The sequence below is a fragment of the Triticum dicoccoides genome, chromosome 5B (genome assembly GCF_002162155.2).
Source record: "Triticum dicoccoides isolate Atlit2015 ecotype Zavitan chromosome 5B, WEW_v2.0, whole genome shotgun sequence".
Classification (NCBI taxonomy): Eukaryota; Viridiplantae; Streptophyta; class Magnoliopsida; order Poales; family Poaceae; genus Triticum; species Triticum dicoccoides.
In genome coordinates, this window is record NC_041389.1 from 79,928,439 (window position 1) to 79,951,082 (window position 22,644).

The 22,644-nt window shown below is 42.7% G+C and overlaps 2 protein-coding genes across 11 annotated transcripts; both read left to right on the forward strand.

Moving 5' to 3' along the window:
- The first annotated feature begins 4,121 nt into the window (after positions 1 to 4,121).
- LOC119307468 lies at positions 4,122 to 14,905 on the forward strand. Its single transcript, XM_037583547.1, has 13 exons — positions 4,122 to 4,654; positions 6,871 to 7,020; positions 7,125 to 7,337; positions 7,418 to 7,507; positions 8,261 to 8,377; positions 8,697 to 8,966; positions 9,055 to 9,211; positions 10,072 to 10,149; positions 10,842 to 10,942; positions 11,300 to 11,470; positions 12,801 to 12,875; positions 13,990 to 14,085; positions 14,338 to 14,905. Exons 1-13 carry the CDS (start codon positions 4,244 to 4,246, stop codon positions 14,671 to 14,673), a joined length of 2,265 nt encoding a protein of 754 aa, XP_037439444.1. The 5' UTR covers positions 4,122 to 4,243; the 3' UTR covers positions 14,674 to 14,905.
- A 744-nt stretch (positions 14,906 to 15,649) lies between these two features.
- On the forward strand, positions 15,650 to 19,069 carry LOC119307469. Of its 10 annotated transcripts, XM_037583550.1 has the most exons (6): positions 15,650 to 16,246; positions 16,516 to 16,608; positions 16,692 to 16,791; positions 17,141 to 17,212; positions 17,291 to 17,826; positions 18,645 to 19,069. In XM_037583550.1, the coding sequence occupies exons 1-5, from the start codon at positions 16,074 to 16,076 to the stop codon at positions 17,336 to 17,338; spliced, it is 486 nt and encodes a 161-aa protein (XP_037439447.1). In that variant the 5' UTR covers positions 15,650 to 16,073; the 3' UTR covers positions 17,339 to 17,826; positions 18,645 to 19,069. The 10 variants fall into 10 exon arrangements, 3 of the variants coding, with proteins under 3 accessions (XP_037439447.1, XP_037439446.1, XP_037439448.1); XM_037583549.1 differs by having other exon boundaries at positions 17,141 to 17,826; XM_037583551.1 differs by having other exon boundaries at positions 17,151 to 17,826.
- The last annotated feature ends 3,575 nt before the right edge of the window (positions 19,070 to 22,644 follow it).

The window sequence follows — 22,644 nt, forward strand, 5'->3', positions numbered from 1 at the left end:
CGGAGGCCTACTGTCCCGACCTGCGGTGCACGCCACAAGCCGGGATGGGGAAGATTGTAGCAGCGCCGTTCGTATTCAGTCTCCATTATAACTGAAGGAAATATGCCCTAGAGGCAATAATAAAGTTATTATTTATTTCCTTATTTCATGATAAATGTTTATTATTCATGCTAGAATTGTATTAACCGGAAACATAATACATGTGTGAATACATAGACAAACATAGTGTCACTAGTATGCCTCTACTTGACTAGCTCGTGAATCAAAGATGGTTAAGTTTCCTAGCCATGGACAAAAGAGTTGTCATTTGATTAACGGGATCACATCATTAGGAGAATGATGTGATTGACATGACCCATTCGGTTAGCCTAGCACTTGATCGTTTAGTATGTTGTTATTGCTTTCTTCATGACTTATATATGTTCCTGTAACTATGAGATTATGCAACTCCCGTTTACCGGAGGAACACTTTGTGTGCTACCAAATGTCACAACGTAACTGGGTGATTATAAAGGAGCTCTACAGGTGTCTCCGAAGGTACATGTTGGGTTGGCGTATTTCGAGATTAGGTTTTGTCACTCCGATTGTCGGAGAGGTATCTCTGGGCCCTCTCGGTAATGCACATCACTATAAGCCTTGCAAGCAATGTAGCTAATGAGTTAGTTACGGAATGATGCATTACGTAACGAGTAAAGAGACTTGCCGGTAACGAGATTGAACTAGGTATTGGATACCGACGATCGAATCTCGGGCAAGTAACATACCGATGACAAAGGGAACAACGTATGTTGTTATGCGGTTTGACCGATAAAGATCTTCGTAGAATATGTAGGAGCCAATATGAGCATCCAGGTTCCACTATTGGTTATTGACCGAGAATAGTTCTAGGTCATGTCTACATAGTTCTCGAACCCGTAGGGTCCGCACGCTTAATGTTACGATGAGAGTTTTATGAGTTTATAAGTTTTGATGTACCGAAGATTGTTCGGAGTCCCGGATGTGATCACGGACATGACGAGGAGTCTCGAAATGGTCGAGACATAAAGATTGATATATTTGAAGCCTATATTTGGATATCGGAATGGTTCCGGGTAAAATCGGGATTTTACCGGAACACCGGGGGGTTACCGGAACCCTCCCGGGGGTTAATGGGCCTTAGTGGGCCATGAGCGAGAAGAGGAGGGCCGGCCAGGGCAGTCCGCGCGCCCCCTCCCCCCTAGTCCGAATAGGACAAGGAAGGGGGGGGGGCGGCACCCCCCTTTCCTCTTTCCCCTCCCCCCTTTCCTTCTCCACCAAGGCAAGAGGGGGGAGTCCTACTCCCGGTGGGAGTAGGACTCCTCCAGGCGCACCCCTAGGGGGCCGACCACACCTCCCCCTCCCTCCTTTATATACGGGGGCAGAGGGGCACCCTAGAACACACAAGTTGATCTTCAAGATCGTTCCTTAGCCGTGTGCAGTGCCCCCCTCCACCATATTCCACCTCGGTCATATCGTCGCGGAGTTTAGGCGAAGCCCTGCGCCGGTAGAACATCATCATCGTCACCATGCCGTCGTGCTGACGGAACTCATGCCCGACACTTTGCTGGACCGGAGTCCGAGGATCGTCATCGAGCTGAACGTGTGCTGAACTCGGAGGTGCCGTACGTTCGGTACTTGGATCGGTCGGATCGTGAAGACGTACGACTACATCAACCGCGTTGTCATAACGCTTCCGCTTACGATCTACGAGGGTACGTGGACAACACTCTCCCCTCTCGTTGCTATGCATCACCATGATCTTGCGTGTGCGTAGGAATTTTTTTGAAATTACTACGTTCCCCAACAATAACAAAACGTTTCAGCTCCCATGTTCTCATGCTCATATATGTGGGAAAAGAACCTCCCTTATAAAGAGGTTCATCTCCCTCTAAACTAGCAATATGGGGCTAAACTTTAGTTCCACCTCTTGCCTTGCACGAATGGGCTGCGTGGGCCTCCAGGATTTATTAGGAATTTCTGAAATTACTATTGGGCTAGGACCAAATAGACAAAAATTCCAGCAAATCCTTCCCATATTAGGTAGAGATAGAGATTTGATTGAACTCCGGCCGTTGTAACTCAAATTACTATATGAGCACGTACAAGAATTTTTCTGTTGACTTGCGCATATCTTACTGGAAACTGAGAGTTACAAACGCATAACACCTATGCCTTTCACTTCGAAATACAAAGTGTATTAATTTTCATAAAAGTCAAACAGTTTCATGATAGACCCATATTATGGAATTAAATATCAAATCCATGATATCAAATAAAAAATATGAAAAATACTTTTCATGCTTAATCTAATGATACAATTTTGGTACTATAGACATTGTTTTTTTCCTTATAAAAATGCTAAACACACAAGTTTTACTATAATAATACTCTATTTTTCATTACGTTCAAATGCGGGGGAGGGTGGCACGATACTTGTGTTCGTTTTGCACTGTATTTCCTCTTTCTACCAACTATTATGGTGGGCCATTTATCCATGATCTTATCCTTTTTTGTCTTTTCGATTGTTCCTTCCAGACCTGTCGACGCCACCTCCCGGGCCTCGCTGCCGGCCGACGCCTTAGCGGAGCCCCTATCTCCCCTCTCGGCGTTGGTCTCCCATCTACCCTTACCTCGGCTGAGGGGGAGGCGCACACATGAGCGATCCGAGAAGACATACAGGAGGTGTGCGCAAAGACCACGACCGAGGAGAGGAAGCAATGGCGGCATACGTTTGTGCAGCGCATAACTTAAGGCAAAGATGCATTCCGTCATCGAGCCCGCCCAACCTTCCCACGCCTCGAGATCGCACCCGCCCAGGCCGTTGATACCCTCTTGTCCCTTGTCACCCAAACGTACCCTCGCGCTTAAGGTACGATCCATCCCTCACCGGAGCCCTCTTTCTTGCATCATCAATGTGGGTAACTCCCGCCTCGGCTAGGCTACCACCGAAGTCGACGTGAGGAGGCACCCCAAACCTCCCTCTCTCCGCGTCCACACCAACTGCAAGACAACAAGCGAACATCGGTTGCCTCATCCTCACTCTCTTGGTCGCGCGCCCTAGTCTCTCGTGTGTGCTCAAGTCTTTCACATTTTTTGGCTATTGTTATCATTGACGTCAATAACATGCAAATCCATTATGAAATTTTAGAATCACATTTTTTTCAGCACGAGTGTCCAAATCAAAATTTTATTTCATAACCGTGTATCTCATGACAAGATGTTCGAAATTAAGTCCCACACAAACATAGTTCAACAAATATTTATGAAAAAGGAACTCTGTATCACACAAATCAAGTTTATATATACCACAAACAGAGAACGGCATTTTGGAGCTCGGCCTCCATGGAGGCTGAATTTTTTGAAAATAATAATCAAAATTCATACTTTTCAGTTTCAGAAAAATCTGAAAAAAATACTACAAATATATAAGGATGTGATGTGTATGTGTGTAAAATTTCACAATGAAATACCTTAAGATGCAATCTACGCAAAAAGAACAAATTCATGGACTTTTGGGATGAATAGTATCATGTGTTGAAAAGTCACAAATTTGTCTTTTTTGCACACCCCTCATTTCAACGTACTTCGTTCTGAAAACTTACACGCATGTGTGTTATGCCTCCATGCATGTTTGTATTTTATTTCAGAATCTTTTGAAATATAAAAACATGAACTTTGTTGAATTTTTTCAAAAACCAGCCACCATGGAGGCCGAGCTCAAAAAGCAATTTTTTGCTATACAAACGAGACAATGCTTTTCCACCACAACACAACAATGAGTCAATCATCTGTCATGACCAGCTCTCCTATGATTGACAGTGTATAACATATCAAAGATTAAAGGTTAATTTTGCCACAAAAAAGGTTAAAGGTAAAGACAACCGAATTTATACCCCACTACTACCAGGCATCAGAAACCACGAAGACAGACGGAAAAAACAAGACAAATAACCGTCCAGTCCCTGCAAACCACAGCACAATTGAGAGAGACAAACGGCTGCCTTCACATGGCACCCCCGGTAATCTCACCTCCGCGGGGCACAGCAGCTGAGCTGCCCCCGCTATCTGGCTCGTCTTCCACCCCAACAGCTCATGATTTCCCCACTAAACCACACCAAAAACCGAGCCCCCTCCCACTTCCGCTCACTTGTCCACGAAGGAACTCCCCAGCCATTAATTTCCACCGCCTCCTCCTCTCCTCCGCTTCAGGGCGACAGCAGCAGCCATGGAGGAGGACTTCGAGCGCGCGGTGGAGGACGGCCTCCGGCTCTCCAAGCGGCTCGTCCTCCCGGGCGGCGCGGCCCCGCCGCGCCCGCACGCCGGGATGGACCGCTACGGCGCGCCGGACGCCGCGGCGGCGTCGTCGCTGCTGCCCGTGGCCCCCATGGCGTACGCGGTCGTCACGGACCCCGCCGCCGTCGACAGCCCCGACGTGCCCAGCTACCAGCCGCACGTCTACGGCCGGCTCAGCCCGCCCGCGCTCATCCCGCTCCAGATGCGCGAGGTCGAGCTGCGCGTGAACTGCGCCGCCGGGTGCGCCACGGCCGAGGTCACCCTCGTCGCCCGCTGGTGGCTGCACTGCCTCACCCGCAGCCGCGACTGCGACTGCCGCCTCGTCGTGCCCATGGGCGAGGAGGTGACCCGATTCGAACCCTCCCCCTCCCCCTTTGCCATTTCGCCGTCGATTGGAATTTGCCGTTGTGCCTGATTTTGTTGCCGTTAGGCGCTGGAATGATTATACCGATAAAGTTTGCGGTTATTCTCTAGTTAATTTGGCTTTGCTTTAGGTGGTCGGGGCCCATGAATTTGGCTGTGCGCATAAATCATTTGCGCTGGACCGCACATGGAGCCAGCCACTTGCGAATGCGCGTCATTATACATTATAGTCATGCTTGCTGGAACATTGGGGGTGCCGTTATAGACGGTTCCCTTTGCCCTTTGGAGTTCTTTGCTCTTGGACGATGCTAGCTCTCTGCTGGCTGTGGGCTCCATCGTTGTTTTGGAAGCAAGCGAGGCCAATTCCTTGCTTACCAATCATGGAAATAAGCATCATCAAGAAAGAAATATTCGGTTTGGACTAGGGAAAGTAGCCTGACTTTCTGAGGAGAACTCTGTTTGTAGTTTGTACACTTGTCCACTAAATGCTTTAGTTGGTACAGTCATACTATTTTTAGGATGTGCATTTTTTTAACTTGTCATTTCCGTTCGTCGTAGTCAAATATCTTCCGGCGGCCCAAACAGAACATTCCTTTCAGCTGTTCTGGAGAAATGTAAGTTGAATGGCATATTAAGTAGTGCATTTATATGGTCTAGGTCTTTGTTTTTTATGTTCATGTTTACGAAATGCTGTTAGGGTTCTGTTGTTTTGGTTGCATTTAGGTGTAAGTTGGCAAAGACTTAGTCTAAGCTCAGAAGTGAGAGGCTGAGACAAGTGCGTGGAAGCTTGATTTCTATCTATTTTTGCGGTTTCTGTTATTTGATTTATTAAACTTAAGCACAAATAGGGCATGACAGCACGCGCAACAGGCTTAATGCATGACTGTATTCTCCTGCGTCGCCTCTGTTTTGGCCACCTGCCCACTAACATCTGTCCCACTTGACAACATGAAGTGCCCCAACCTTTCTGTTTCAGCCCGCAGCCCATACCGTCTCTCAGTTTTGCCTTATTTTTCCTTGGTCTATCTGATAATTTAGCTATTTTTACTGAATACACGTTGATCAGACTGGCATTCTGGATTGTAATTCGGTTTAGGTATGCCCGTTACTGACGCATCATTCGTCTCTCAAACAACCATGGAACTTCAAACATGCTCCATTTCTGCTGCATATGAACATAAAAAATATGGCGGCTTAGATAAGAGCGTGGCGACAAGATATTAGGAAGCAGTCATGCTACATTTTTTATATTCCTAATCTGTTCCAGGTTACGGCAGAGGCTCTCCTAAAGAAATATTCACAAAAAACTATGTTCTTTATGAAGTTACATAGTACTGAATACATATTGAGATGTTGTCCATGCGGCCATGAATACAAGGGTGGAAATCACCTGGAAATATGTGCGTAAACAGTGAGAAAAGAATAGCAGTTCAACAAGTCCTGTTGAGCATTGCGAGTAGTCATCAAATCATGAGTAGTCATTGTAGCATTTGTGGTAATCCTACCATGATGGGCAAATGCAATGATTGTATTTGTTTGCTAATTTGAATTGAATGAATTGGTAAGAACACACATCTATAATGGTTATTGTTTACTAGAACACGTCGGTAACTGCATCACGTGTGTGTACTACGACCTATGTTTATTAACACCATGCTAACTACATCACGACTACTGTGTAATATTAGTTAGAATAGCCAGATAACTAAATCACCACAATGGTGGTGACATATTCATCACTTAACAACATGATGTTTACAACAACGAAAGAGAACCTCTACTACTCCCTCCGTTCCAAAATACTCCCTCCGTCCCATAATATAAGACACTTTTTGACACTACACTAGTGTTAAAAAACGTCTTACATTATGGGACGGAGGGAGTAGATGACTCAACTTTGTACTAACTTTACTCCCTCCGTTCCAAAATAGATGACTCAACTTTGTACAAACTTTAGATGACAAAGTTGAGTCATCTATTTTGGAACGGAGGGAGTACTTCTCTAGTCAACATCGAATGCAAACAGTGCAAGTGATATTAGTCATCACTGTATGCATTTTGAAAAGCAAACATACACTTGCTATTCTGTTTTATGTTGCAATACTTCTTAATGCATATGTGTATATATCCAGAATGCAGTTATTTTTTTTGAATTTACTGGTGATCTCAGTCTAAGAACAACAGTTTGGCTAACAGGGTTCAATTCTAGGCGCTGAGGTTACTGTTGGAAAAAAATCGTACAGTACTCATGTAATTGATGTAGATGGTAACAGTCCTGTGAAGATTGTGAAAACTGAGAGTGGTGGTATTCTGAAGCGCCAGTTTTTTCAATTGACAATACCACAGGTACTTGTTTTGTAGTCATCAGTTTCCCAACTGCTAGCTTGTCAAGATTCAAGCTTTCAGCAGCCATATCTGCCTGTGCTAACTATGTTCTTTCATTCCGCAAGGTTGTAGGAGGAGAAGACATCTTTGCCACAATTAGATGGTCACAGAAGTTGTTGTATGATAATGGACAGTTTTCTGTTGATATTCCGTTTCGGTTTCCACATTATGTGAACCCTTTACCTAAACTTTTTACAAAAAAGGAGAAAATTCAGTTAGCTGTGAATAGTGGTGTGAGTAAAGAGGTTTTATTGCTGGGAACCAGCCATCCCTTGAAGGTAATCAACTTTTTTGTAAGCACCATTTGGTAATCTGTCCGATGTCATGGTTACCATGAGATGTTCTTGTGCATTTTCAGGAAAAAACCAGGCAGGCTGAGAAATTGTTTTTCTTGCATGAAGCTGTGGTTGAGAATTGGTCAATCAAAGATTTCACCTTTTCATATAGTGTAAGTTATTCTCCAGTAATCTATTTATTTGGTTAACTTTACCTTCTCTTCGGTACTTCTAAAATAATTTCATGCTCGTTATGTTCCACAGCCTTTCATATGCAAATATTAAAAGCAATATGTGTGCTATTTGTTCAAATATGAATTTATGAATATGTTATGCACATACAGTACATGGCCCATCCGGCACCAAGTTAGGGAGAGGCTCCCCTTGATCTCTCAGTTACAAAGTTTATCATTTAAATTAGGAATATATTTTTTAGCTTGGTACTTAGACCAATTGGAGAGATAATATCTGCGATTTGTTGCTTAGATTGGATTGTTAGACCCCCTATGAGGAGTAAAGCAAGCAAGATCTAGAAGAATAGTTCTTCTATCTTGCCTCCAGGGGCGAGAGCATCATTAGCATGCTACAAGACTGCAACGAAGGAAAACATGATTGTCTTCCAAACAAATAACTACAGGGAGTGGGCCACATCACTGCCACATCAGTAGGCGAGACTGCACGGTGCTATCTTTCCTGAGTGCGGTCCGATGAGACTCCTGCCAATGAGTGTGGGCCCCCTCCCTTCACTGATTTGTCTGAGGTCCCAAGTCATACAGTTTCAGATTTTAGGGTTGAAGGACAAACCTTTTCCAAATTTAAACACTTTATTTGATTAATAAATTTTGTTAATATGGAGACTACAGTGTTTACTGCATGGTTGTCATTGAGATCATTGTCATTACCTAATGCATCGCTCATGTCTGTAGGTTTACTCAGGTGATGTGTCCGGTGGAGTGCTTGTGCAGCGCTCAACATTACGTGACTATGATGACAGAGACATTTTCAGCATTTTTCTCTTACCTGGCAATAACCAGAACAGGAAGGTAGTTCCTTTTACTTATTGTCTTGTTATCTCGACACTAGTAACTAAACTATGTCGGTGCGGAAATCACTTGATGCTTGAAGATAATTTTACTGAGAAATCTTTACTTAGAAGTTGGTAACTCACTGAAAGTGTTTAAGGTACTTAACTATCGTGGGTCGTGTTCATTCTGTTTTTCATGTTGACATTTCTTTAGCCCTACTTTCTGTGTGAAAAATTTACCAATCTAATTCAACATGACACAATATTTTTTATCTGCTTTTTTGCTTCATAAAATATTTCTGTGAATGGATATTTATCTCATTCGAGTTATGTGATAGATCTTCAGAAAGGCAGTTGTGTTTATTGTTGATACAAGTGGAAGCATGCAAGGAAAGCCTATTGAGAATGTTAAGAATGCCATCTCAACTGCTGTCTCCGAGCTTGAGGAAGGAGATTACTTCAACATAGTAACATTTAATGATGAACTTCATTCATTCTCATCCTGTTTGGAGAAAGTAAATGGCAAAACAACAGAAAATGCAATAAACTGGATGAACTCAAAATTCGTCGCCGAGGGTGGCACTGACATCATGCATCCTTTGACCGAGGTACAATATTTGGAAGACTATACCAGTTGACATTTTTATATATGATTGATGCCACCTTCAGTGCTCACATTACCTCTCGTGCTGTAAGGCATTGGCGTTGCTGTCAAACTCTCATGGCGCACTTCCACAAATCTTTCTTGTGACCGATGGTTCAGTTGAGGATGAACGGAATATCTGTCACACTGTGAAAACTCAGCTCACAAACAAAGGATCTATTTCCCCTCGGATTTCCACTTTCGGACTAGGTAATACTCCCTTCATCCCAATATAAGTGACTCAATTTTGTACTAACTTTAGCAAATATGATTTTTCTTATTTACGACTTAACATATTGCTCTAAGATATACTGAAAGGAAATACTGTTTGATTTTGTGGTGGTGTATCATGTCTAAGGTGTTGTCCCTCCATACAACACATACAACTTTACCAATTATTAAATATTCTCTCCATCCCAAAATGCAAGTCCTATTTGTTTTGTCCCAAGTCAAACTTTTTTGTTTGACAAAGTTTATAAAAATAAATATTGGTATCTATAATACCAAATAAATATACTACGAACATATATTCCATGATGTATCTATTGGTATTGGTTTTGTTTTGTAGATGTTGATTTTTTAATATAAACTTGGTCAATCTTAAGCAAGTTTGACTTGGGACAAAACAAGGACACTTTGTTTTTTCCGCGAACACGCAAAAAGCTTTGCGTATCATTTCATTAACACCCAAAAAAGCTACAGCAAGGCATTCAAATGAGGCTGGACACCCAAAACAACAGACACCCAAGTACTATCCTGGGATCAGATTGAGCAATCCCAGGGCACCCACACTGGACCAGGCCCGGCACTCATCTTGAATGAGATGTAGGAGGCGACGAATGTCAGGGGTCGCACCATTGAAAGTTTTCATTCTCATGTTGAAAATACATCTAAATTCATTCTCTTACGTATTCATTCTTATGTGTAAATCCTTTTCGATTACTCAAGTTTTTTCAGTAAACAAGGATGATATTGGCGACATCGATATTTTATTTTACTTGTATGATTGCCAATTTTTTTTACTCGGAATAGTTTTTAATTGTTTGTACTTACCCTTGAAACAATATTAGGTTCATACTGTAACCACTATTTCTTGCGGATGTTGGCATCAATTGGCAAGGGGCATTATGATGCTGCGTTTGATACAGGTACGAACAAATTGCCCCCTTAATCCTCGAACCAGGCAGTGTTTTGTTCTACGCACTGCTGAAACTCAAAACTCTGCATTATGCTCTAATGATCCAACTTTGGCAAGTTCCGGCTAGGACAATCTTATGGATTTCAGCTCTAGCCTATCCCAACTTGTTTGGGACTAAAGGCTTTCTTGTTGTTTTGTTGTTTTTCCCAACTTAGGGTTTTGGTTTATAAACTGTGTACATTGTGAGTCCTCTCCTCGTACACATTCTTACTTTGTTAATAATATCATTTTCATTAGGGCCCTTCACCATTTTTTCTAGTCAAACCAAAAAACTTGACGTGCATATTGATTGTACAAACTTATTAGAATTCGTGCTGAGCAGAGAGTAGAATTTGATGAGATGATTTAAAGGTGTATGGAATCATTTTGTTCCTGTTCAGTTTTGCACTCAACAGCATGTTGTATTATCGAATCATATGACTTAGTAAGTTGGCAAATTAGTTCTATGGCTTTTTATAACACACAAGTTTTGACTTATTTTTTTTCTATTTCATTCAGCATCTCGGGTGGCAGAATGAAATTGTGCAGTGAACTTGATAGTTTATAAGTGTCTTGGCAGTACTCGAATTTGCAGTATTTTTTCCAAAGTCCAATGCTATACTTTGCAAAATTGTTGTTTTTCATTCTGATTTTTGACACCAGGATCAATTGAGTGCCGAATGCTTCAATGGTTCCAGAAAGCTTCATCCACAATCGTGGCAGACATTTCGATTGATGTCACAAAGCATACCCAAGAATTTGAAGTGAGTTCTATCCCAGCAAACCTGTCAGGCTGTCACCTTTTAGCCATGTCACGAAAAAGCAACATATGACACTCATTTACTATTAATTTTGTGGTGACATATCCATGTACTATTAGTAAAACACTTTAGTAAGTTCCGTGTTTTGGGGTATTCAGTTGACTGCTCATTTTGGGAGCACTCAACAGCATGTTGCATCTTTAATTTTATGAAATAAATGCCCTCCTGCATTTGCTCATTTTCTTCTGATATAAAGGTGTGGATAGTTGGTATTTGGTACTTAAGACCATCTAACTTTCTTTCTTCATATAACAGCTGGATTATCCATGTCTCTTACAATTGCACCTTTTTCCCATTCAGGTGGATTGTGAATATATTCCTGACATTTCAGCAAAATATCCATTATTTGTATCTGGAAGATTCCGAGGTGAACTGCCGGAGACTCTTTATGCCGAGGGCTATTTGTCTGACATGAGTAAGATATCGATTGAATTGAAGGTCCACAATATAAAGGATATACCTCTTGACAAAGTAAGTTTTTCACACTTTATTCTAATTCCATTCAAAGGCACTCTTCAGTTACTTATGGAACTTCCAACTTCCTCATTGACCTAATTTTGATTGTGGATGATTTTTTTTTTTTTGGGGGGGGGGGGTAATGTAACAATTCAACTTTCGCTAGTCATCAAAAGGGACTTCGGTAGTTCTTTTTACGAACGAGAAACTCCGGTAGTTACTAACCAGATATCACGTCATCTTACCAAATGGTAAAATTTGTCTGGATCAGCTCTGGAAGTATTTACTGTCCATGGAGTGAATGGCATGGCAATCAATTCAATAAAATATGTCACCTATAGCTTACCAAAATGGTAAAATTTGTCTGGAACATCTCTGGAAGTATTTACCGTCCATGGATTTTTTGAAAGGATTTACTGTCCATGGAGTGAATGGCATGGAAATCAATCAATTAAATAAAATATGTCACCTATAGCTTCACTTTGTGCACCGAGACCATTGTTTATCGTCGCAGTGACCAGACACAGATAGAGGACGACAAAAACTACTCCCTCCGCCCAAAATATAAGATCATTTTTGACACTATAGTGTAAAAAATGATCTTATATTTTGGGGCGGAGGGAATAGATATTAGCATTGTTTTTAAATCGACGACTGGTCCTCTATTATTCACCTAGCCGGTTTTGCCAAACGACCCGGCTAGCTGATGAAGTCAAAGTGACTCGCCGGCTTGTTTACCAGCTACTCCCTCCGTACAAAGTTGAGTCATCTATTTTGGAACGGAGGGAGTAGCTTTGAACCTCCGACTAGTAGTCGAGTTGTCAGTTAGGAACTCCAAAATATATGTCCGACTAAAAGTAGTCCTAGGCAACACTATGTGACTTGAAACCTCCTGCTGGCCTGAACTCCCTGACTATTAGGCAATAACAGTGGCTCGACTAGCCTAAGTCAGCACTTGCCTGCCAACTGAATACCTCGACTAGCTGTGACTAGTTACGACTATCTAGTACTGCGACTAGTCCATGTGTTGCCAGTGTTGGTATCCTGGAGACACGGCTTGACTCGTCGACTCGTAATCCTTGTAGCACTGACTGGTGGTTGGCTAGTCGCTTAGCCAGTTGGGTGGTGCCTTGGCTCGGCTTGTCTGACTTGAAAATGTTTGTTGCATATAAGAATTTAGAACTATTGTTGTCCTAACAAGATTACAGAGCCGTTGAGCTCAAGATGTGCTCTAAGTGTGCGTTAAATAGTAAGCTTGTGGAATTGTTGTTGAGGGTAGTAACTGGGAAATATTATGTGAAAGGTTACTCAAGATTTTATAATCCATTTTATTTTCCAATTTCAGGTGTTGGCAAAGCAACAGATGGACCTTCTAACAGCAAAAGCATGGCTTTCTGAAAACAAGCAACTGGAGCAAATGGTAACGTATATTCTGGGCTAATACCTCTCATCACATCTGATTCTGACTTCACATTCTTAAATTAAGCTCTGCCTGTTAGTGTTAGGTATTAACCTGATATGACAATGTTCAAGTGGTTACTTTAAGGGCACTCCGCTCCACTGAACTCGATGTCAAGATTAGAGAATAAATTATAGCAAAATGTGAGAGGATCACTAAACACAAGACATGGTTATCACGTACTTGGTAGTGTTGTGGTGTTATTAGCACAATTAGAGTCCAGTTTGGTTACTACAACAATGTAGCTGGATTAAAGAAATAGGGATATGTGAGTCAGTTGTGTCAGAGTCTGAAGCAGAGCCCTAGTGCTAGTTGGGCACTGCAAGTTGTAAGTGCATCTATATCCCTTCCCCTAAAAATTGTCGCCGGAGTCTCGCCAGAGGTCGGCAGGGAAGACGAGAAATCGAAGAGAATTTACTGAGATTAGGAGTTTTCTGCCTAAATTTGAGCAGGTGGGGGTGGAGGTTGGTTTGGGGTTAAAAGCTTCTTCAGGAAGGTATTTTGAAGTGAGAAGTGGGTGAACTGGGAGCATGTAGGGAAGCAAGATGAACTCAAAGCAGTGATAATTTTGAGGGATTAAGTTTTTAGGGGAAGGACTTGCTGGGGCTAACTTCCTAAATGGTTTTTTCAGGGGGCTAAAGGGCTTTTAGAAAGGGCTAGAGATGCTCTAATCTATTCGGTTTTTATGCATCAGGCGTTGGTAATCCTATAAGAGGGCATTCATACCATGTCTTCATGTTGCTAATCGCTATGCCTCTAATTTCTTGTATTGATAACTCCTTAATCGCTACGCGAATGTGCATTAAATTCATGACTACTATGTCCCTGTACATGTTGGCCAGTTCCTTTATGTAAGGCGCGGCATACTTTTGCATATTCTAGGACATCAAGCTTTCTTTTCTCTGTGGAAGTCATTTCGTTCTTTTTACTGCAATCAAAGTTTAATATATCCTTGCTTGAAATTATCTTTTATTCTTTTGTGATGTGCCTGGAAGCTTAAAGTTGGAATATTCACCTTAACGAATAACATTGTTTCTAAAATCTGCTCCAGCGCTCACATTATTTGAACAAACAGGTGGCGAAAATGAGCATACAAAATGGCATTCCTTCGGAGTACACACGGACGGTCCTACTTCAAACCATCATGGAAAAAATAGATCCAGCACAACAGGTAATCATATTGTCCCAACAGATTCATCCTTCTTTATCATGTCTCGGTTGATATTGCCAACTCAGAATAATCAAAGATTAAGTTCCATCTAGAAAACAAACGGAGCAGGTCTCGCTTAGAACTCAGTATGCTGCATTGCCTATTAACATAATTCTTCAGACGATACGTGTTGATTCATAGTATACTACGCTCTAGTGTCTTCAAAGAAAGTTCAGAGAATATGTGATCAAGCTTACTGCTGCACTTATGCAGGGAAAACGGAAACCAAAGAAACCAGAGGAGCCTTCAGCGACGCTGCTGCAGGGCCTGACACTTGGCTTCGGCAGCGTGACGGCGACGACAGAGAACCTAACCTCGGGGTTCGGGGACACGAGGGCGCCGGATAAATTCGAGATGTTCGGGAAGGCGGTGGGCGGCTGCTGCGCCCGCGTGACGGACTGCTGCTGCTGCATGTGCTTCATCAACTGCTGCAGCAAGATGAACGACCGGTGCGCCATCGTCCTGGTGCAGGCCTGCGCCGCCCTCTCCTTCCTCGGCTGCTTCGAGTGCTGCACGGAGCTGTGCTGCGGCGGGGACGGGTCGGACTGACGACGGCCCGAGGAAAGGCGTGGTGTGTTGTACAGTAAAAGTGTGCATAGTATTGCTGTATAGGATGCGCATCACGTATATAGTATTTATTTATGTACTGCTTGATTGTGAGGCCTCTCTTGTCGATATCGGCCGGTAATAAACCGTCTGATGCACTGGCTATGTAAAGCGAGCTAAGTGAAATTAAACCAAGAGAAATGACTACTTGTCCCACAACAACTGTTTTCTTTTCCGTCTGAAATGCACAAGAACAGTTGAGCAGGGTACATCTAGTTAACCTGCATTTAACCTCTTTTTGCCCAACTGAGTCGCACGAGACGTTTCTGTCCCTTGCGATCTCTCGGGCGACTACTGTTTTGCTGGGCGGTCGAACGTCCTCCTTCCGGCTTCTCCGCTGTGCGGCAAGCCCCCGTGGTGTGTCCACCGACTCGCATATAGTGCGCCTGCTGCCCCGCAAGGGATTGGCATGGTACTCAGATCGAACACAGATGATCAGCATGAAATCTCTCTCAAATCGAGCTACGTACTGGCTGTCATCTTCCTTCGATTATACGCAGCTCCGACTGAGTTTGAAAAATGCACTGAAAGGGACACATGTCAACGCCATCTACAGCCGGACTTGATAAATCCGGTCCCTATACGTTCGCGGATGGCCGGACACGCCCGCGGACGCATCCGGACGAGCCCTCATATTTCACTCCCGGCATCCACATTGAACATATAAAGGATGAGCTAGTGCGCCTACCTAGCGGCACCAGCCACGTCACTTGCGTCGCTCCGTAATTTTCGTTCACACGATCAACCTCGCTGTCAAAAATCCAAGCGTTCCTTTCTCTCCTTGTTATTGTTTTGTGCTTCAGTGGATGACGGGTGGGTCTTATTTACCCGTGGGTCCACCGTTGTAGTGTGTCTGCGCGTGTCTCGGGTGAGAAAAGGGGTGAACAGCATCGAGCGCAGGATTGGGGTGGACTGTAGCGAGCACGGGATTGGGCGGCCCCTCTCTCTCCAGTGAAAATATGTCCTATCTCTTCTCTCCCCGTTCCTCTTCTCTGGCCGCCGCCTCCGCTTCCCTCCTCCCTCTCGGTCGCCTCGTCTCCTCCGCCGCCGCCACGTCCTCCTCCCCTGCCACCACCCTCTCCATCCCTGCCTCTCCTCCTCCCCTGCCACCACCCTCTCCATCCCTGCCTCTCCTCCTCCCCTGCCTCCGCGCACCCGGCAACACGGCCAGACCGATGGATGGGGTAGGCGAAGAGGAGTGGCAGATCCGCCTCCTCTTGGGCGGTTGTGCTCTTCTTTGTTGAGAACTTGCCGCCTGTTGCGCCCGCGTCGCTGCCGTTCTTGCGCCGGTGCTGCTGCCGTGGACGGCTTGGCTTTGGCGCAATCTCTGTTCTTTCTCACCCATGCGACTGATCTTCTATCTGCTGCTGCCGCGCGCCGTGCTTCTGGATCTAGGCGAGCAGGGCGGCATGATCTTCTTGGTGGGTGTGGAGGATGAGGAGAATGGCAGTGAGGGAAGGAACAGCGAGGCTGGAGTTCCAGACGGTGCTGGCCATGGTACCTGTCCCCAATCTAGGTTGCCAATATGCAGCCTCCTTGATTTATGGTTTTTTAAACACACATATGCAGACCTGAGGAAAAAGAGAAGAGGGTGAATCTTGATGAAAAGTTTGAACAAAGTGATCTCTCCCTCTCTCTTGAACACTACTATCACGTTCATATGTTCTGCATAAGGCTATCTTATTTGGTGTGCAAGAGAGTATTTATAGTTAGAATATTACATTCTTCATGTCTTATATAAAATCTTCTTTGAACAATGTTCTTTAATTTCTAGATTTGTTGCAGGTTCGAAGATATAAATCTAATTGATATATTGTCGATGGGGATTAAGTACTGTAATGATATACCTGAGAATTTTGATGATATATCTGCTACCAGGTTGAATATTGACCACAAATTAATTTTTGTGTGTGCTTCTGCTCATTTAAGTGCATAATTTGGTCACAAACCTCCTGCTGTAGCTACGAAGTTCATTGTGTGATGCCTACAAGTTATTGGTCTTATTTTTGGTGTAAAGCTGCAGGCCGAGTTCAGATTGTTCTTTTGACAGAAATGGAACAGGTAATGCTACAGCCTAAGCATTGTATAGTATAAATTCAAAGGTCATGTAATATTTTACTTAGGTTCATTCAAATATCTGGAATTGACATGCATATGTTTCTTGTATGTGCACACATTGTTGGTTGTATCTTAATATGAGTTCTTTATGTTGCTTGCCTAAATTCAGAAGTGAACTTTTGCTGTATATTTGGTCGATGTGTGTCCTGTAAACCGTAAACTTACTAGGTGTACATGTACATGCGTATTTGTTACACTATTATCATATATAACACTTCCAGATCAGAATATACAGATATCTCCTTTTTACATAAATAATCGTGATTGTTCTCATACAATTTGGCATTTCAAGAATATCGCAGCCACACAAGCTAAAGGTTCAGGAAGTTTAGGGAAAGAAAAGTTCTTATTGACAAAGATGGTGGTATGGATAAGTCCCTATTCTCATTGTCACTGGTACTTCATTTTTCTTATATTTTGATGCTTATTTTTTCGTATGTAGGTGAGTTTTATCTGGTATCACTTTTTGACATGGACATGTACCATATGATTGTTGAGTTTCATCTGATTTCACTTTTTGACATGGCCATATACCATGGGGTATAGTATTTATGAAGAGTGGCTTGGAAATTGCAAGTAGATGGTTACTCTAGCCGTATAGCTTATTTAATTAGGAGTGAGATGCTTGCTAAGATGAATGGTGTTTCTGTAAGGGCAGACATATTCCTAGCACTGGATTATGCACATGTATATATGGATACTTCTGTACGAATGCAGCTCACACTTACCACGGTCAGAAGAGTCTTGCATGGATATATCATGTGATGTGACACTGGAATAATTGGCCTGGAGTTCACCAGCGTGACCGAGCGCAGTGCAACGGAGCTGTTCAACACGTGTTGGCACATGACTGCCATGGAAGAGGATCTCGCTGGAACGCTGCCGTTTCTTCAGTTTGGAATTTTGTTAACAATTCTGTAACCTTGATTGCGCTGAGCATAAGCAGGATCTACGCATTATTCTGTTGACTTTGCTCACGTGAGTTCTTCCCCATTTTCCTCTTTGATGCCTTTTCTTCCGAATGGAAAAACTGATCTTCTTTAAAGTTCATCATGGTTTTGGTGTTAGTATGACTGGATAATGGTTTATAATTTTTGTGCTCTCAACCAAATGTGTCTGCTATGATAATTAAGGTTACTAAGATGAATGGTGTTTCTATAGGGCCGGACATATTTCTTATCGTCATAAATCAGTGATGCACAGATTATCTTAGCTATATTTTGAATCTTGATAACCCCTCGATGAACAAATTTTGCGGCCTGCATTTGGGTTTATTCAAATTGTTGCGAAATATGTTCTTCCAGGAAAAGTCACTACACCATATGTCCTAGATAAATCTTTATTGAACATTTAGTTTTCCTCATACATGCTTATCATTTGGCATAATGTTATTTTGTGAGCTTAATTCTACCCTGAATATACAAACAATCAGTTTGTTTACTTTTTTTGCTGTCATAATAAGACCCTGAAACCATCTTCCATCGAACACGTATCTGTAGTATCTATACTATGTAGAATGTGCAGATAGATATATTTGTTGACCAAGCAATTCCCCTCTTTTGAGACAGACCAATATATGATTACCCATTCCCCGGTTTCCTTTCTATTTTTTATTCCAATATAACATAATGAGCTATTCATTGTTTTATAATTTCAGTGTAATCTAAAATCAGACTGTGTGAACATAGATGCATTTATTCACAAATTAGCAAGCACCTGAGTGAAGAACGCTTAAAATGCATGGAAAATGCAATTACCACCAGCAAATAAATTGGCATTTGTATTCCATGTAACAGTCCCGAAAAGAAGAGGACTATGGACCTGAGTGGGAATGGAGGCAGGATATTCTTCTGGATGGCTATGCTGAGGTGGTGGTTGGTCGGATCCATGGTGTAGGCAAAGTTGGTCAGCATGGTGGAGTTGTGCTGTGGGGAAGACCCTGGATTAGAGATCTGCGCGGCTATCTGCGTGCTGGGTGGATCAGTGTAGCCCACCTCGGGGTGGAGGCAAGCGGCGCTTCACTGGTGCCTCGCCATGCCACAACAGTGGCCTTCACAATGTTTAATCATAAGACCACTATTTTTGTGTCTATATGCAGTGTTCACTTCGTCTATATCTTGGCAATGTTTAATCATAAAACCACTAATTTTGTGTCTATATGCAGTGTTCACTTTGTCTATATCTTGGCAATGTTTAATCATAAAACCACTAATTCTGTGTATCTGCAGTGTTCATTTCATCTATATCATATTTATTTTATATGACAAATCATCTCTATAAATTAACCAGGCCTAATTACAATAGTAGAAGTATGGTAGAAACTAATATGAAACAACAACTTTTGTCACATATACCAAACCAAGGTTGCTTATCTGGAAACTTGATTTTCTTTTGACATTCATTGCACATGTATTCTGATTTGTGCACAAGGAAGCTCACAAATTTGTGTCCATCTTTTTCGTAGTAATCATATGGTTTGCATATTTTATTAGACTGATCATAGTCACGAAGATCAGACTGATAATATTTGGTAGAGAAGATCAGAAGAAACATCTATATCATATTTTTGTATGCTTTTTAGGTAGAAAAGGTACCATGGGTTGATTGTGTTGGATCCCATTACTATATGATGTATTTGACTGCTATTCCTAAGAACTGCTCCTGGACACAGTGCTCTATGTTGACATGTCTTACATTTTATTGTGTCGCCTATCTGTATAGTTACTCGGATCTTACCTTTTTGTATTTTTGTCGTTGCATGTGTGTTCTTCCTACTATAAAGCAACATGGATTTCTTTAAAATAAATTGTGCATATTGTGGAAAATAAATCTTGTGTGTCTATAGTCATGTTCATGTATGTTCTGAACTAAGACAAATATTCTTAAAAAAAATTTAGAACTGGGCTTTACCCCTTTCCATTGCAAAGAACGGAAATACAACCAGTTCAAACGAGAAGGACAGGGGGAGGGAAAGAAGTAAAGCGAGTTCTAGCACTACCAGGAAACCCACCATACTCGCTCGCCATCGAAACGAGTATCATGGGGCGAAAACCTGGATAGCATGACATAACACTGATTCTGAACCAACATTATGGTTCTAAACTAAGACAAATATTATTAATTGTCTATGCTTTTTCCTCCTGTTCATGATGATAGTGCAGCTCTCCATTTTATCAATTCTTTACCCATTCACTTGAAATATTGCCTAAATATTATTATTTTTGTAGTTGGTTTAGCAGCCTGACTTAGATCTCCTACATTGCCCATAGAGAATCTTCAAAAGTTTAGTCATATATGTCACTTGATAAATTTCAGGACATTCATCTATACTGCTCCTATGCGTTTCAACTGTCACCAATCCATGGTGAAATAAACAGGAGAATACATGCTTGCAGAAGTTGTCAAGAGGCTTCATTTAACCATCAAAGACCATGAGACCTACCAATCCAGTGATAGAGATGGACACAATCTCTCCTTGTGGAAGAACAATGTATCAATTGCCAACAAAACCAAACACTTGATCCTATCTTACCATGTAGTACTAACTTAACTGCAATGTATCACTTGTGTCAAAAACTATTTGAATCGCGTATTTGGCTATCTATGATATCAAACATTTGTGTTCTTTCAATACACTTGAAAGCAAGGCCATTATATGATAAAAACCCACGTGCACTCCTAAGTTCATCAAAATAATTGCTTTCGGTTCATAGTTTAAATTGGGCTTTCGCCTTTCCTACACAACAATCAATCCAAAATATTTCTATACTGATTCATAGCACTTGATAAACAAGTATACATCAAAACGGTATGCTAAAAAAAAGCAAAGGAATCTCTTTTAGTTCTTGGTTCAAGTCTGTCTTGCGCGCCAAATGGCGCGACAGGTCATCTAGTATCTTAAATCCGGACTCTTAAATCCATACACGTTGATCATAAAAGCCAATGTCGCACGTAAATAACAAATGTTAGTACCAAACATAAATAGTGTTTACATAAAATTTATTTTAAGTGCACAACTCAAACGTCACCTCTTTGGTTTTCATTGTGGGTCCATATATGCTCCACAAGATCATTGAGTAGCTGCGCGTGCACCTGCTAATCTCGAAGATTCTGATGCATCTGTAGAAAGTTCATGAGCTGAGTTGCATCTTAATCTTCCGGGATTTCAACTTGTTCTATAGGTGCTTCAAAATCATTGGTTTGGGCAACACCATCACCCTCATCCTCGACAATCATATTGTGCAAAATAACACAACATATCATCAGCTGCCACAAAGTTTCTAATTCTCACATCATTGCAACGCCACACACAATTCCCCAACGAGCTTGAAGCACACCAAATTCCCTCTTCACATCCTTCCTAGCCGCTTCCTGCATTGTTGCAAAGTGGCTCTGTTTATTGCCATGAGGTTCGGATATGGTTTTCACAAACACCGCCCACTGAGGATAAATGCCATCGGCAAGATAGTATCCCATGTTGTAGTCTCGGCCGTTGACGGTGTAGTTGCATGGTGGTGATTCCCCATTGCAAAAGCCTCCTGAACACCGGAGATCGTTCAAGCACGTTGTTGTTGTTGTGAGAACTCGTCATTCCAAAAAAAGCATGCCAAATCCATAAGTCATGTGATGCCACCGCTTTTAGTATGATGGTGGCCTCTTCGGTGTGACCTTGATACATTCCTCGCAAACCTTTGGGGTAGTTCTTCCATTGCCAATGCATGCAATTAGTTGATCCGAGCATTTCTGGAAACCCCCTGGCCTCTCCAATAGCCAACAATTTCTCCATGTCCTGCGCATTTGATTCTCTGAGATACTCAGGTCCAAACACCTCCACCACGGCGCGGGCAAACTTGACAATAGTCTTCAGGCATGTGTTCTTCCCCATCCTGACCATCTCACCAATGGCATCTGCAGTAGTACCAAGTGTTAGCATCTCAGAGCAGTCATTCACTTCTTCTTGGTGGAGAAAGAGAGTTGTTCGCAACAATCCTTTGTGAGTCATCGTGTGCCTCCACTCCCTCCACAACATGCATAAATAATGGTTTCTGCATGCGAAAACGGGGACGAAACCATGGATCATCCAGGAAAGTAGGGCTGGGACCAAAGTAGGTCCCTATGCAGTAGTTTTGCTCCGGACACCCTATCCCAATTGATCACTCTTCTCCCTTTGATTGGGCCCTTGAAGCTGAGAATATGCTCCACTTGCCAGTCCATATCCTCTTGCATGCTCATGAGCATGATGTGAGCATGATCATGTCCAATTCTTCATCCAAATCTGAGGAATAGAAGAACTCATCTTGAATCATTTGATCAAGCTCCGTCGATTCATACTCCTCGTCCGATGAAGCATCGGAACCCATCATTTTCTAAAATCACAAAAGTTCCGGTCAGACAATGTGTCAAACACATGAAGCGCAAGGCCGGATGTACCGCGGTAACGTCTGAGCCAGCTACGACGTCCCCCGTGGCGAGGACGAGAGCGAAGACTGCTTTGTCGGAGCTAGCGGTGCAGAGGCTAGGAACAGCCGTGGAGCGCGTGCAGCAACGGAGCTGCCAGACGAATGACGCGGAGGAGGAAGAAAAGAGGAGATAGCAAATGGATCCAAAAGGTTTGGGGGGGGGGTGGATTTGGTGCAATTTGCAATGGGGTTGGGCTGTCGAGTCCGACGTGGTGGGCGTGCCCGGGCGCCCCCATATCTGCCCCATATTTGGGCTGGATATGAGGGGTGCCGGTCGGCCCGGGCGTTTGAGGCCTGTTTGAGGCACCTGTCTGGGTTGAAATTTCTTGACCGGACG